Source organism: Xyrauchen texanus, chromosome 47 (genome assembly GCF_025860055.1).
Source record: "Xyrauchen texanus isolate HMW12.3.18 chromosome 47, RBS_HiC_50CHRs, whole genome shotgun sequence".
NCBI lineage: Eukaryota > Metazoa > Chordata > Actinopteri > Cypriniformes > Catostomidae > Xyrauchen > Xyrauchen texanus.
This window is the reverse complement of record NC_068322.1, coordinates 22,569,971-22,583,210: the sequence shown is the minus strand read 5'-3', so window position 1 is coordinate 22,583,210 and position 13,240 is coordinate 22,569,971. Positions and strand designations below refer to the sequence as shown.

The following is a 13,240-nucleotide window of genomic DNA, read 5'->3' as shown; positions in this document are numbered from 1 at the left end:
TTTCGTTTCGTTCTGAGGGCGCACCAAAGGTCTCGCCGCCTCGAAACAGACACTATCTAGATGGATAGTGGACGCTATTGCTGCTGCATACGCGTCAAAAGACCTGCCATGCCCGTTGGGCATTAGGGCTCACTCCACTAGAGGCATGGCATCCTCGTGGGCATGGTCCAGCGGGATTTCCATTCACGACATATGTGTGGCAGCGGGATGGACTTCCCCCTCCACCTTTGTCAGATTTTACAATATGGAAGTGCCCGCTCTGCAGGCAAAACTACTAGCGGTTTAATACGCTACAGCTCCCCTGGTGAGCTGCACTGATGGGACACATTCCACACAGACCGGCACCGCCGCTCTGTCGTTCCCTTCCCACTGTGTGCTTATGTATTACACAATCAATGACCCGCATTCTTGCCGGCCAAATATTATTTCCCCACTCATAAGGGCTCCCCCGGGTCCCCCCTTAATTCCCTGGGGCTCATAAAGTGGATGCTTGGCACGCAAGGCGTTGACAATGGGTTCCCATAGCGTAAGCTAGCTTACGCAATACGAGAGAACCTCTCGTAAGAGAACGTATCGGTTACCTAACGTAACCTCGGTTCTCTCTAGATGAGGGAACGAGTATTGCGTAGCCGGCCGTGCTCGCGCCACGAGCGACTTTTCGCTTCAGTCAATGAAAACCAGGGTTCCAGCCTACGAACTACACTTATATGCACTCAAGTCATGCCCATTTTGGCGGGCTTTGATGCAGTGAGCGCGCGGACGCCTCTCATTGGATGCGAGTTCGCCCAAGCTCGTCTATAGGCTGCAGCAGTTGCCGCAGAGCAACCTATGAGCTCGCTAGCTAGCCCGCTCAAGGTCTGCAGCTGCCGCACTGCGTTGACAATGGATACAAAAATTAAGGAAAATTTTTTGGCTTCAATATCTCAGAAAAGATGAATCTTTCCCGTAGCGTAAGCTAGCTTACGCAATACTCGTTCCCTCATCTAGAGAGAACCGAGGTTACGTTAGGTAACCGATACGATTGCACTGATCTTTCAGCACTGTATCCTCTAATAGTTTTCTCTATTACAGGACATGCTTCATATATACCCTGTTGCACTAAGTGTGCATTGCTAGACATTAGGCGCCACATGCAGATTTGCAGACGTGGTTATTTTATCGACAGTAGACCGTAGTAGAGAAATACAGCGAGCAGCAATATAGATACTGGCTTATTTTGCTTAAACACACAGCAGAAAACAAGAATGAATAAAGTGAAGCAAAGCGAATTCAACTTCATGTGTCTGAAATTAATCCAACCATTGAGCTAAACCAGGTAAGTGACAGGACAACGTGCTTCCAGCGCCATTAAACTATATATATATATATATATATATATATATATATATTTTTTTATCTAAAATTACCTTTATTATAATCAGCATGTTTCAAGTCTTTCGCAAACAGATTATTTTTGTGAAAATGAATCAAAGATTTCTGACATAGATGACAAGAAAAAAACAACCAAAAATATACTAGTATAGTGGAGTTCTCATGAGAACATTTACATTATTTGATATTTATATTCCATTTACAGTCCTGCTTAAATTGCGCTAACAGTATTTTAAGCTTTACTGTTGTGGTGTACATTGTTTGTTATTGGTAGATTTTTACTTTAAGGGAAATTTAAAAATGGTCCATTAAGACTTTATATATTCCACATTTTCTCTCAGGGGATACCCCTCAACCCCCAAACAATATTTTTTCTTAGTCACAAGGCCTCCTATGCCCATTGATTATCTAAAAATATTCAAACACAACTACTGGACTGTTGTCATTCAGCTTAAAAAAAATTTTATTTTATCTTTTAATATTCTTATCAAAGTGCACTCGATTGATGAACTAATTGAAATATTTTAATCTTTAGTTAAGATATCCCCCAAACCCCACTGCTTTGGCTTTGTCTCTAAGGCCCCAATGTCCTAATCCTTGCCTAATTTTGAAGAGGCTGTTTTGACTTTATGATTTTTTTTTTTTTTTTTACAGTACAACAGTATTGCTGCCAACTTGTACATTTATAATAACTATTTCATAAAATGTATTAAGTATTCCTTATGTCAGTTCATAGCTACTGACCATGTAATTTATTGTCCGGACCTTTGCTGGGAAGGAAATATAGAGACCGGACCTCTTGGAACATCAATTGAATACCCCTGCTCTAAGAGTCTATGTGAACCGATTGCCTTGCGAACCAGACTTAACTGGCACAAAACAGAGGCAGTTTAGGATGTATAGCATATATTGGATAATTGCCAACTCAAAAGGTTGACAATCGTATAATAGCAATTGGTTGCTACACAAATGATCATACGTGCATTCCTGCCAACATCAGATCGTGAACAACAGTGAGATTGTTTTTGTTGGGGGGTTGAAAAATGTCCAACGTATATGTTAAATTAACAATCTGGAACAATTTTCTGGAAAAAATAAATAAATTAGCCCTTGTTTTTTTCAACCTATTAATTCCACCTACTTTAATAAAATCTGCCCTAATGGCAACAGGAATCACTAAGATGTGCCATCGAAGGAGAGGGCTGAATTGGCTGATGACAAAGGAATCATCAAACATGGTGGGCTCAGAAGATGTTAGATGACCTGGCTGTACAGAATGTTTTAACATGATATTATAGCCATCCAGAAATATTAAATATGGCTATACATGTAAATAAAATGTCAAATATGTATGTTCATGCAACATGATCACAAAGGAAATAGACATGTTAATTCTGAAAGTCCATGTACTCTGAAATGAACCCCTTTCAGCTGAATTACAGTCAAGCATCATCCCCCACCATTTTGCATCGATTCGGGTGTGAACATATTTGTTTCCAATGTTCCATTTTCACCCAAGATTTTAATTTGTACTCCAATAACGGTTAGGCTATGCATTCCTGTTGACTGCATTACATAATTTACAACCTGTTGACTGCATAATATCATTTAAAAATGCTACTCGCTTTTGACATTTTTACATGGAAACTGGAGCTGACACGTGCTCATACATTCAACAACACTTCTAGCTTCAACGACTGGGGGCTGTAGTTTGAATTTCAGTAAGTACCAACCTATTTTAGCAGCAGAACATTCACCTACTACTTCCGAATTCATATTATAATTAGTCTGGTTCATGTATGGTTTTCACTGAAACAAAATTGTGTACTTGTCCATACAACATATATACACTCACCTAAAGGATTATTAGGAACACCATACTAATACTGTGTTTGACCCCCTTTTGCCTTCAGAACTGCCTTAATTCTACGTGGCATTGATTCAACAAGGTGCTGAAAGCATTCTTTAGAAATGTTGGCCCATATTGATAGGATAGCATCTTGCAGTTGATGGAGATTTGTGGGATGCACATCCAGGGCACGAAGCTCCCGTTCCACCACATCCCAAAGATGCTCTATTGGGTTGAGATCTGGTGACTGTGGGGGCCATTTTAGTACAGTGAACTCATTGTCATGTTCAAGAAACCAATTTGAAATGATTTGAGCTTTGTGACATGGTGCATTATCCTGCTGGAAGTAGCCATCAGAGGATGGGTACATGGTGGCCATAAAGGGATGGACATGGTCAGAAACAATGCTCAGGTAGGCCGTGGCATTTAAACGATGCCCAATTGGCACTAAGGGGCCTAAAGTGTGCCAAGAAAACATCCTCCACACCATTACACCACCACCACCAGCCTGCACAGTGGTAACAAGGCATGATGGATCCATGTTCTCATTCTGTTTACGCCAAATTCTGACTCTACCATCTGAATGTCTCAACAGAAATCGAGACTCATCAGACCAGGCAACATTTTTCCAGTCTTCAACTGTCCAATTTTGATGAGCTCTTGCAAATTGTAGCCTCTTTTTCCTATTTGTAGTGGAGATGAGTGGTACCCGGTGGGGTCTTCTGCTGTTGTAGCCCATCCGCCTCAAGGTTGTGCGTGTTGTGGCTTCACAAATGCTTTGCTGCATACCTCGGTTGTAACGACTGGTTATTTCAGGCAAAGTTGCTCTTCTATCAGCTTGAATCAGTCGGCCCATTCTCCTCTGACCTCTAGCATCAAACAAGGCATTTTCGCCCATAGGACTGCCGCATACTGGATGTTTTTCCCTTTTCACACCATTCTTTGTAAACCCTAGAAATGGTTGTGCGTGAAAATCCCAGTAACTGAGCAGATTGTGAAATACTCAGACCGGCCCGTCTGGCACCAACAAACATGCCACGCTCAAAATTGCTTAAATCACCTTTCTTTCCCATTCTGACATTCAGTTTGGAGTTCAGGAGATTGTCTTGACCAGGACCACACCCCTAAATGCATTGAAGCAACTGCCATGTGATTGGTTGATTAGATAATTGCATTAATGAGAAATTGAACAGGTGTTCCTAATAATCCTTTAGGTGAGTGTATATATATATATTATACAACATAATATATATATATATATATATATATATATATATATATATATATATATATATATATATATATATATATAGAAAAGAAAAGAAAAGAAAAGAAAAAGGAAAAAACATGTTTGTCACTTCATGTTTGCACATGTACTTCAGAATATATGTAAAAACAAATAGTGGAATTGCAAATATGTTAATATATACTATATTCATATATGGACATTTATCTGATTTCTGTATGGGTAAGCAAGAGATACTCATGTCGTGTTTCTTTTTTTCACTAAACTAAATGTTTGTTTTTTTTGTAGACAAAGGGCACTAGAAAGAGGATCCAGGAACTTTTCTTGAACATACCAGCAATGGACTGGTTTAATATGCTTAAATAGGGAAGCACTAGACTGTATCTTATGGAATACATCTTTTTCCCATCATCAGGGGGCCAGGAAGGTTGTCCCAGGCCCTGTGAGGAAAAGGCCCCACTAAGACATGTGTCCTCCAAAGTTCTTAATTTACAAGTCCTAAAAAACATACATTAGATGATAAGAATTAACAAGGAACATGAAGCCATCTTTAAACTGCAAAGCTGCCATGAAAACCACATCTGAATCCTAAGTCTTGTGAATTCTACTGATGCATATTGGTAACATGTTGTGGTGTTAGCTATCTTGTTTATGATTTTTTGTGCATTTTTACTTTCAAGGTTAAGCTTGGACCATTAAGTTAAGTCTTTGCCTCTATCTCTCTCTTTATTCTACACTGTAAAACATTTCATGTTGGTTAAACTTAGAAACGAAAGTTCACCTGCTGCCTTAAAAACATGAGTAAATGAAACATGAAGATAATCCTTTCCTTGATGGAGGGAACGAGACTTTGTGTCGATCTAGTGACACTTGGGGTCGCTCTTGGGAGCCCCAAACACATCTGATCTTTGAGAAAAGGCCAAATTTGCATTCCACTCCCCCGGACATACCCATTCATTCAGGTTTTGCGCTGAGGAGCCGAGACAGGGTCCATCAGGGAATGGATGTTATGACAGTAAGCAAGACATTCCCTGTCTGTCACTCACTCGACGTTGTGCCGATGTAGAGACACTAGGGATCCCTATACGAAATGCCACAACCAGCTGAACTGTGTTATGTGGACTGGTGGTGCAGGTGCAGGCAGACCGGCAGACCGGCAGAATTGCATGTGCAAGAAGTCACGTGGTAGGTCATACCCGAAGGGGGAGGAGCTCTACAAACACAGCGATCAGTGGCAGAGGGAGTTCTGCCCAAGGAACATGCAGATTTACCAACAGGGAAACATACATCACACCAGGTTACCCATGGGCAAGCAGCACATGTGGAGCACCTACCCCAGTACAGGGCATACTAGCGCACGTACTGAGCTGGCATTGAATTTCTCAGCCAAATTCGCCTGCCAAAGGACTGAGGAGGAAGACATCCAGGGTTCACCGACTCGTGAACTCGTATGGGGGGAAAAGCACACGTCTTCCCCTCCGGGAGTGGAAAGGCTCTGTACGCAAGCGGTACACCCGGCCAGCTGCCCCGCATACTTACCTGTTCGTACCTGACAACACACCGGACGAATCTGGCTCATCCTGGATATTATAAAATCTTATGTTGCCCAGCCCGCTGTGCTACAGATGTCTGCTAGAGAGGTGCCATAGGTCAAGGTCCAGGAGGCCACCACACTCCTAGTGGAGTATACTCATAGTCCCAATGGAGCGGCAGGTCCTGGGCCTGGTACACCAAAGTGATGGCATCCACAACCCAGTGGGCGATCCTCTGTTTGATAAGAGGCCTCCCTTTCCACTGTTCAAACCTCTGTTTCCACTTAAAAGTAGACAAAGAGCTGCTCAGAGCTTCTAAAGCTCTGCATGCAGTCCAAGTAGATGCAAAAAGCACTCACCGGACACGCAGAGAGATCCCACGAGGCAATGAGGCGCGGTCTAGGAGGATTCATCCTCCTCGTGCCTCTAAGGAATCTGAAGATGAGGTTGTGCTTCCTAACAGACTTACTTCCTGCAGGAAGGAAAGCACCGACCCGACTGCAAATCTCTGGGGTCTTCACCTCAGGAAGAACACCAATTTGTTAACAAATGGCACTTCAAGACATACAGGTGCCTTGTAGAGGGAGCGCTGGCCTGAGTGACTGGTGGTAGACCACTTAGGTCTTCCACGTCCCATCCAGGGGCCAGACCTAGAGGTCCTCCCTCAGGGGAAATTGCCAGGGAGGGGCTGCCGCGAGGAGCGTGAGCTCTGAGAACCCAGTCTGTGTGGGCCAAAAAGGCGCCAGGTCCCTGAGCTCGCACAACATGTCTTGAGAGGGAGCTTTCATTAAGACACAAGGTGACAGGGACAGACCGAAGGGGAGGACCATGTTCTAATATGCCCTCGAAGGCGAACCACAAAAATGTGCCGATGTAAAACTTAGATGTGGAAGTACGCGTCCTTCAGGTCTACTGCCGCAAACTAATCTTGGTGCTGGACACATGACAGAATGCACTTCTGAATCAGCATCTTGAACGCGAGTCTGTACAAGGCCCGGTTCAGCACTCGCAGGTCCAAGATTGGCCGCAACCCACCGCTTTTCTTTGGCACAATGAAGTAGAGGCTGTAGAACCCCTTCTTCACCTTGGCTGGAGGGACAGGCTCTATCGCGTCCTTCTGCAGAAGGACCGCAATCTCCACATGTAGGGCAGTGGTGTTCTCGCCCCTCACAGAGGTGAAGCGGATGCCACTGAACCCGGGCGGGCACCTGGCAAACTGAATCGCATAGACAAGTCGGATCATGCTGGACAGCCAGCGCGATGGATTGGAGAGTGCTAGCCATGCCTCCAAGCTCCAAGCGAGGGGCATCAAGGGGACAATCGTGTCTGACGTACCTGTGGGTAGGTCTAGCAACGGGGCAGAGCAGGAGTTGCCACGTCAAGGAGCCTCGCATCCCAGGCTTGTGGCTGTGCTGAGAGAAACGTCAAAGCACTTACCTTGCTCCACGTGCTGACCGTAGGACCGGTCAGTGACTGGGGCAGAGGGTGAATGTTCTCGTGACTCATCACAACCATCTGAGCATGAGTGTGTGTGTGCCGCAGCTGGGCGCACGAAGGTGGGGAACCCACTTCATTAGTGATCGTGGTCTTCAGAAGCAGAGAGGTGATGACTGCAACCAGAAAATATACACAGACAGAAAGGCATCTTTAAAAAGACGCTCTCTGTCAGTCCCATTCTTTTAGAGTATACTCTCTCTTTTTAGCCGTCGAAGTGCCCAGGGGCGTTCTTTGCACTTCTCCGTGCACGAGGGGGAGAAACCGCTGAAATGTACCGTATATCCAACAGCATACGCAGAGGTGAATGGAACAGCAGTGGAATTCAATGAATGAAAACCGTTCTGCTCTGAAGAACAAATCTGAATGAGTGGTTGTGAGCCTGCTCCTTACATACATAAATGTATTTCTCATCTTGACTAATAACAGCTTGATATTAAGTTTGCCAGTTTCCTTGTTTACACTGAATGAACGTACAACTTATCTGCTAAAAAATATCAAATGTATTTTAACAAGAACAATGTTACACAAGCTGTAACATTGGCTTGGGAATTAATTCCTAGTAGGACAACATGTTCTAATAAAGACTGGCTGTAAAAACATTAATTTAATCAAAATAATATACAGATTTCTCCAATGTTTTACAGAACTGGTGCAGTCAATTTTCACCACGCAAGAAAGTGGCAACGTTATTACATATTATCATCACAAATAAAAAAATAAAAAAGCTCACATCCTCGCCGCCTTTGTGTTACTCAACAGAAATTCAGCTACGCCAGATCACTCAGCAATTCTGTATTCACACTGTATGTCCTGCTCAGTATCACCCTTCCTACTCCTCCCCCTTCAACTTATAACTTACAGACATGAGTTAAATGAACATTGAAAACCCAGACAAAACCCACAAGTAGTCAAGTCAATGGATTACTTTAAGTTACATTTTTTGAAAACTTATAAACATCCTCAAGCTCAAGCTCAGTATCCAAAACTTGGATAATTGGAGTTAAAGATAAGAAATAAGTTAACTTAATGGGGCTATCATGTTTTACAGTGTATTTACTATTTTATTTCACGTGAGCAACCTTAAAGTTTGTGCAGGGCTTGCGAAGAGTATCCAAACTTTGGAACTACAAAGGGAAATGAAATATTTAAGAAATCTCATGTACTGCACGCGTGCACGCATGCACGCACACACACACACAGATTCTGCTAAGAGGTCTCCAGAGTGTATCCTTTCCAAGTGCAAAGCTCTGCAGTTTTACTGCAGGAGCTCAGCAGCCAGGGGAGATCTCATTAAAAGATGCCACGGCTCTCCAATCCACAGGGACATGAACAAAAACTTTCATTTTATAGTGTAAATATTCTCTCTTTTTCTTTCACACAAAAATAAATTCTCATCTCTCATATTCATCTACAATAATCTCTCTGTCTTGTTTGAAGCCATAGGTAAAGTCATATACTGAGATCATGGTAGAGCATGAGGGAAAACAAATCCCTGTTTCATAGTTACAATACCCATTCATTTTATTTCCTATGGGGAAAAGTAGCTTGAAATAGCCGCAGTGCCAATATACTGTGTATATATATATATATATATATATATATACACACACACAGAGTATATTTACAGTGGGTACGGAAAGTATTCAGAACCCCTTAAATTTTTCACTCTTTGTTATATTGCAGCCATTTGCTAAAATCATTTAAGTTCATTTTCTTTTCCTCATTATTGTACACACAGCACCCCAAATTGACAGAAAAACACAGAATTGTTGACATTTTTGCACATTTATTAAAAAAGAAAAACTGAAATATCACATGGTCCTAAGTATTCAGACCCTTTGTTCAGTATTTAGTAGAAGCACCCTTTTGATGTAATACAGCCATGAGTCTTTTTGGGAAAGATGCAACAAGTTTTACACATCTGGATTTGGGTATCCTCTGCCATTCCTCCTTGCAGATCCTCTCCAGTTCTGTCAGGTTGGATGGTAAACGTTGGTGGACAGCCATTTTCAGGTCTCTCCAGAGATGCTCAATTGGGTTTAAGTCAGGGCTCTGGCTGGGCCATTCAAGAACAGTCACGGAGTTGTTGTGAAGCCAATCCTTCATTATTTTAGCGGTGTGCTTAGGGTCATTGTCTTGTTGGAAGGTGAACCTTCGGCCCAGTCTGAGGTCCAGAGCACTCTGGAGAAGGTTTTCGTCCAGGATATCCCTGTACTTGGCCGCATTCATCTTTCCCTCGATTGCAACCAGTCGTCCTGTCCCTGCAGCTGAAAAACACCCCCACAGCATGATGCTGCCACCACCATGCTTCACTGTTGAGACTGTATTGGACAGGTGATGAGCAGTGCCTGGTTTTCTCCACACATACCGCTTAGAATTCAGGCCAAAAAGTTCTATCTTGGTCTCATCAGACCAGAGAATCTTATTTATCACCATCTTGGAGTCCTTCAGGTGTTTTTTAGCAAACTCCATGCAGGCTTTCATGTGTCTTGCACTGAGGAGAGGCTTCCGTCGGGCCACTCTGCCATAAAGTCCCGACTGGTGGATGGCTGCAGTGATGGTTGACTTACTACAACTTTCTCCCATCTCCCGACTGCATCCCGAGTGATCTTTGGGTTCTACTTTACCTCTCTCACCAAGGCTCTTCTCCCCCGATAGCTCAGTTTGGCCGGACGGCCAGCTCTAGGAAGGGTTCTGGTCGTCCCAAACGTCTTCCATTTAAGAATTATGGAGGCCACTGTGCTCTTATGAACATTAAGGGCAGCAGAAATTTTTTTGTAACCTTGGCCAGATCTGTGCCTTGCCACAATTCTGTCTCTGAGCTCTTCAAGCAGTTCCTTTGACCTCATGATTCTCATTTGCTCTTACATGCACTGTGAGCTGTAAGGTCTTATATAGACAGGTGTGTGGCTTTCCTAATCAAGTCCAATCAGTATAATCAAACACAGCTGGACTCAATTGAAGGTGTAGAACCATCTCAAGGATGATCAGAAGAAATGGACAGCACCTGAGTTAAATATATGAGTGTCACAGCAAAGGGTCTGAATACTTAGGACCAAGTGATATTTCAGTTTTTCTTTTTTAATAAATGTGCAAAAATGTCAACAATTCTGTGTTTTTCTGTCAATAAGGGGTGCTGTGTGTACAATAATGAGGAAAAAAAATGAACTGAAATGATTTTAGCAAATGGCTGCAATATAACAAAGAGTGAAAAATGTAAGGGGTTCTGAATACTTTCCGTACCCACTGTATATACAGTAAATCTTCAGTTTTTATTGGCAATTTCAAGCCAGTGTATACATATATATATATATATATATATATATATACTGTATATATACACACACACTGGTTGCCAAAAGTTTGGAATAATGTACAGATTTTTGTTATTTCAGAACAAAATTGGTACTTTAATTCACCAAAGTAGCATTCATTTGATCACAAAGTATAGTCAGGACATTAATGATGTAAAAAAACAGCACCAATGAAGGCTATACAATGCTTGAAATTTGCAAAGAAAACGATGATTTCATACAAAGGTGTACACTACAGTCTTCAAAGACAAAGGACAGCTGTTTCTAACAAGGACAGAAAGAGATGTGGAAGACCAGATGTACAACTAAACAAGAGGATAAGTACATCAGAGTCTCTAGTTTGAGAAATAGACGCCTCACATGTCCTCAGCTGACAGCTTCATTGAATTCTACCTGCTCAACACCAGTTTCATGTACAACAAAGAAACAAAGAAACAGGCAAAGAAACACAGATATTGGACAGCAGATAATTGGAAAAGAGTGTTACGGAGCTTAACCCCATTGAGATTTGTGAGATCATCTAGACTGTAAGGTGTGTGAGAAGTGTCCGAAAAGACAGACACATCTATGGCAAGTGCTACAAGAAGTGTGGGGTGAAATGTCACCCGAGTATCTGGATAAACTGACAGCTGGAATGTTAAGGATCTGCAAAGCTGTCATTGCTGCACATGGAGGATTTTTTTATGAGAACTCAGAAGAGAACTTTTTTTTTTAAAACTGCAATAGTACATGTTCATGTTATTAATGTCCTGACTATAAATTGTGATCAGTTGAACGCCAATTTGGTCAAAAAAAGTTACAATTTATTTCCATAAGAGCATTATTCCAAACCTTTGTCCGCCAGTGTATGTATATATACTGTATATATATATATATATATATATATATATATATATATATATATATATATATATATATATATATATACACATATGTACATTACCAATGCATTACTAGACACTATACATACAGATATAAAACATATTGAATGCTGAAGTTTAATTTGCTGAAAATCTCAAAGCTATTATTTTCTCTGGCTGCCATTCAGTCTCCACAAGTATACCTGGCTTCAGTTTGCTGAATGGCCAGATGCTTCAGTTTCTATTGTGCACATACTGGGTCTTACTCAGGAGGTTTTACTTATGACAGTGTTTCAGATGAAAGTCAGTGAGTTTTTTGAGGTATTTGAACAAATATGACAGCTTGCCCCTATCTCTTGCACAACTGGATCACCGGGTGAAATCTTCATTCTCCGTACAGTAAAATCTGCTCCCGTATGTATTGTGCCTGGGACATGTATCGCATGTAACGAATAAGTGTGCACTGCTCCCAGGGTGCGCAAGGTTATAATCTGACCTGATGCGAGGCAATCGTTTGTGTTCCGCCACTGCTATCGGGTCCTTAAATAAAGTATAACGTGTGAGGAAGGCCAGCCAGTGGAGTTTTGGTTTTGGCTAACTGAAATCCAGTCCTGGATTTTGGTTTATTTGAAGCGCAAAAAACCACACTCAAATGTTTTAGAGTGTTTTTCTTTTGGAAAATGTTTTGTTGTCCCAATAGAAATGATGGGGTAACTATGGTAAATATGATTTGTTTTCCCTTATTGGCTGGAAGAGAGTCCTTCCTGATTGTATTTATGGATTCTGATAATATGATTGTTATATACTCACTCTAACACATCTCTGTTGAAGGGCTTCTTGCTGTTGCCAAGAAACTCGCCAATCATCTGCCGGCTCAGCCCCTTCCTCTGGAGCAGAAAGTGAGCTACACCGATGGGCGTATCCGGAATGAAACCACGTGAGATGAGAAACTGGAGGCCTTTGTCTGGATTTCTGTTTGATTAATTGAAAGAAATGTAGTAGGATGAAAAGAGGAGGGAAAGAGAGAGATATTTGCTATTAGAGCTCTCAACAACATAAGACATGAAAATACATTCATATTAAACTGGGTAACAGCATTAGCCAGATAACAAGCAAAAATGAGTTACATCAGTCTAAGCAACTGTAGAAACTTGAGAGCCAATAAACAATTATGGTGATCAATGAAGCCTGTGGAATTACTGTAATGTAGGGAAAGCCAAGGCCACATACACGTATACAGAGCATGCTGCAGTTCAGCGGCTTCAAGCACTTGAGTGATCACAACATCACTATTTAATTTCCATGAAATAATGACATTTGTTAAGGATCATTACACATTATGCTGTATCATGATTCATGGGAGAATATCATTTGGGTTTTGTGAATGCAACTTGGAACTCAAAGCACAAATTAGTATAGAGTTTTATAGAATTAGTACCATATCTCTTAAACTCTGCTGCATATTTGGCAGCCATCTGCATTTTAAAACAACATTAGTATAATTTCACAATAAACCTTACCATTTTCCAATAATTCATAAATGATATTATACAGTATATGCTTACAATCCT

At 41.7% G+C, this 13,240-nt stretch overlaps 1 protein-coding gene across 1 annotated transcript in view; it reads right to left on the bottom strand.

The window, feature by feature from the left end:
• Positions 1-13,240, bottom strand: part of LOC127639212 (IQ motif and SEC7 domain-containing protein 3-like) — a 156,665-nt gene that overhangs the window by 51,499 nt on the left and 91,926 nt on the right. The window contains exon 6 of the mRNA XM_052121121.1: positions 12,480-12,641. Within this exon, the coding sequence (XP_051977081.1) occupies positions 12,480-12,641 (162 nt within the window). The remainder of the gene's footprint in view (positions 1-12,479; positions 12,642-13,240) is intronic.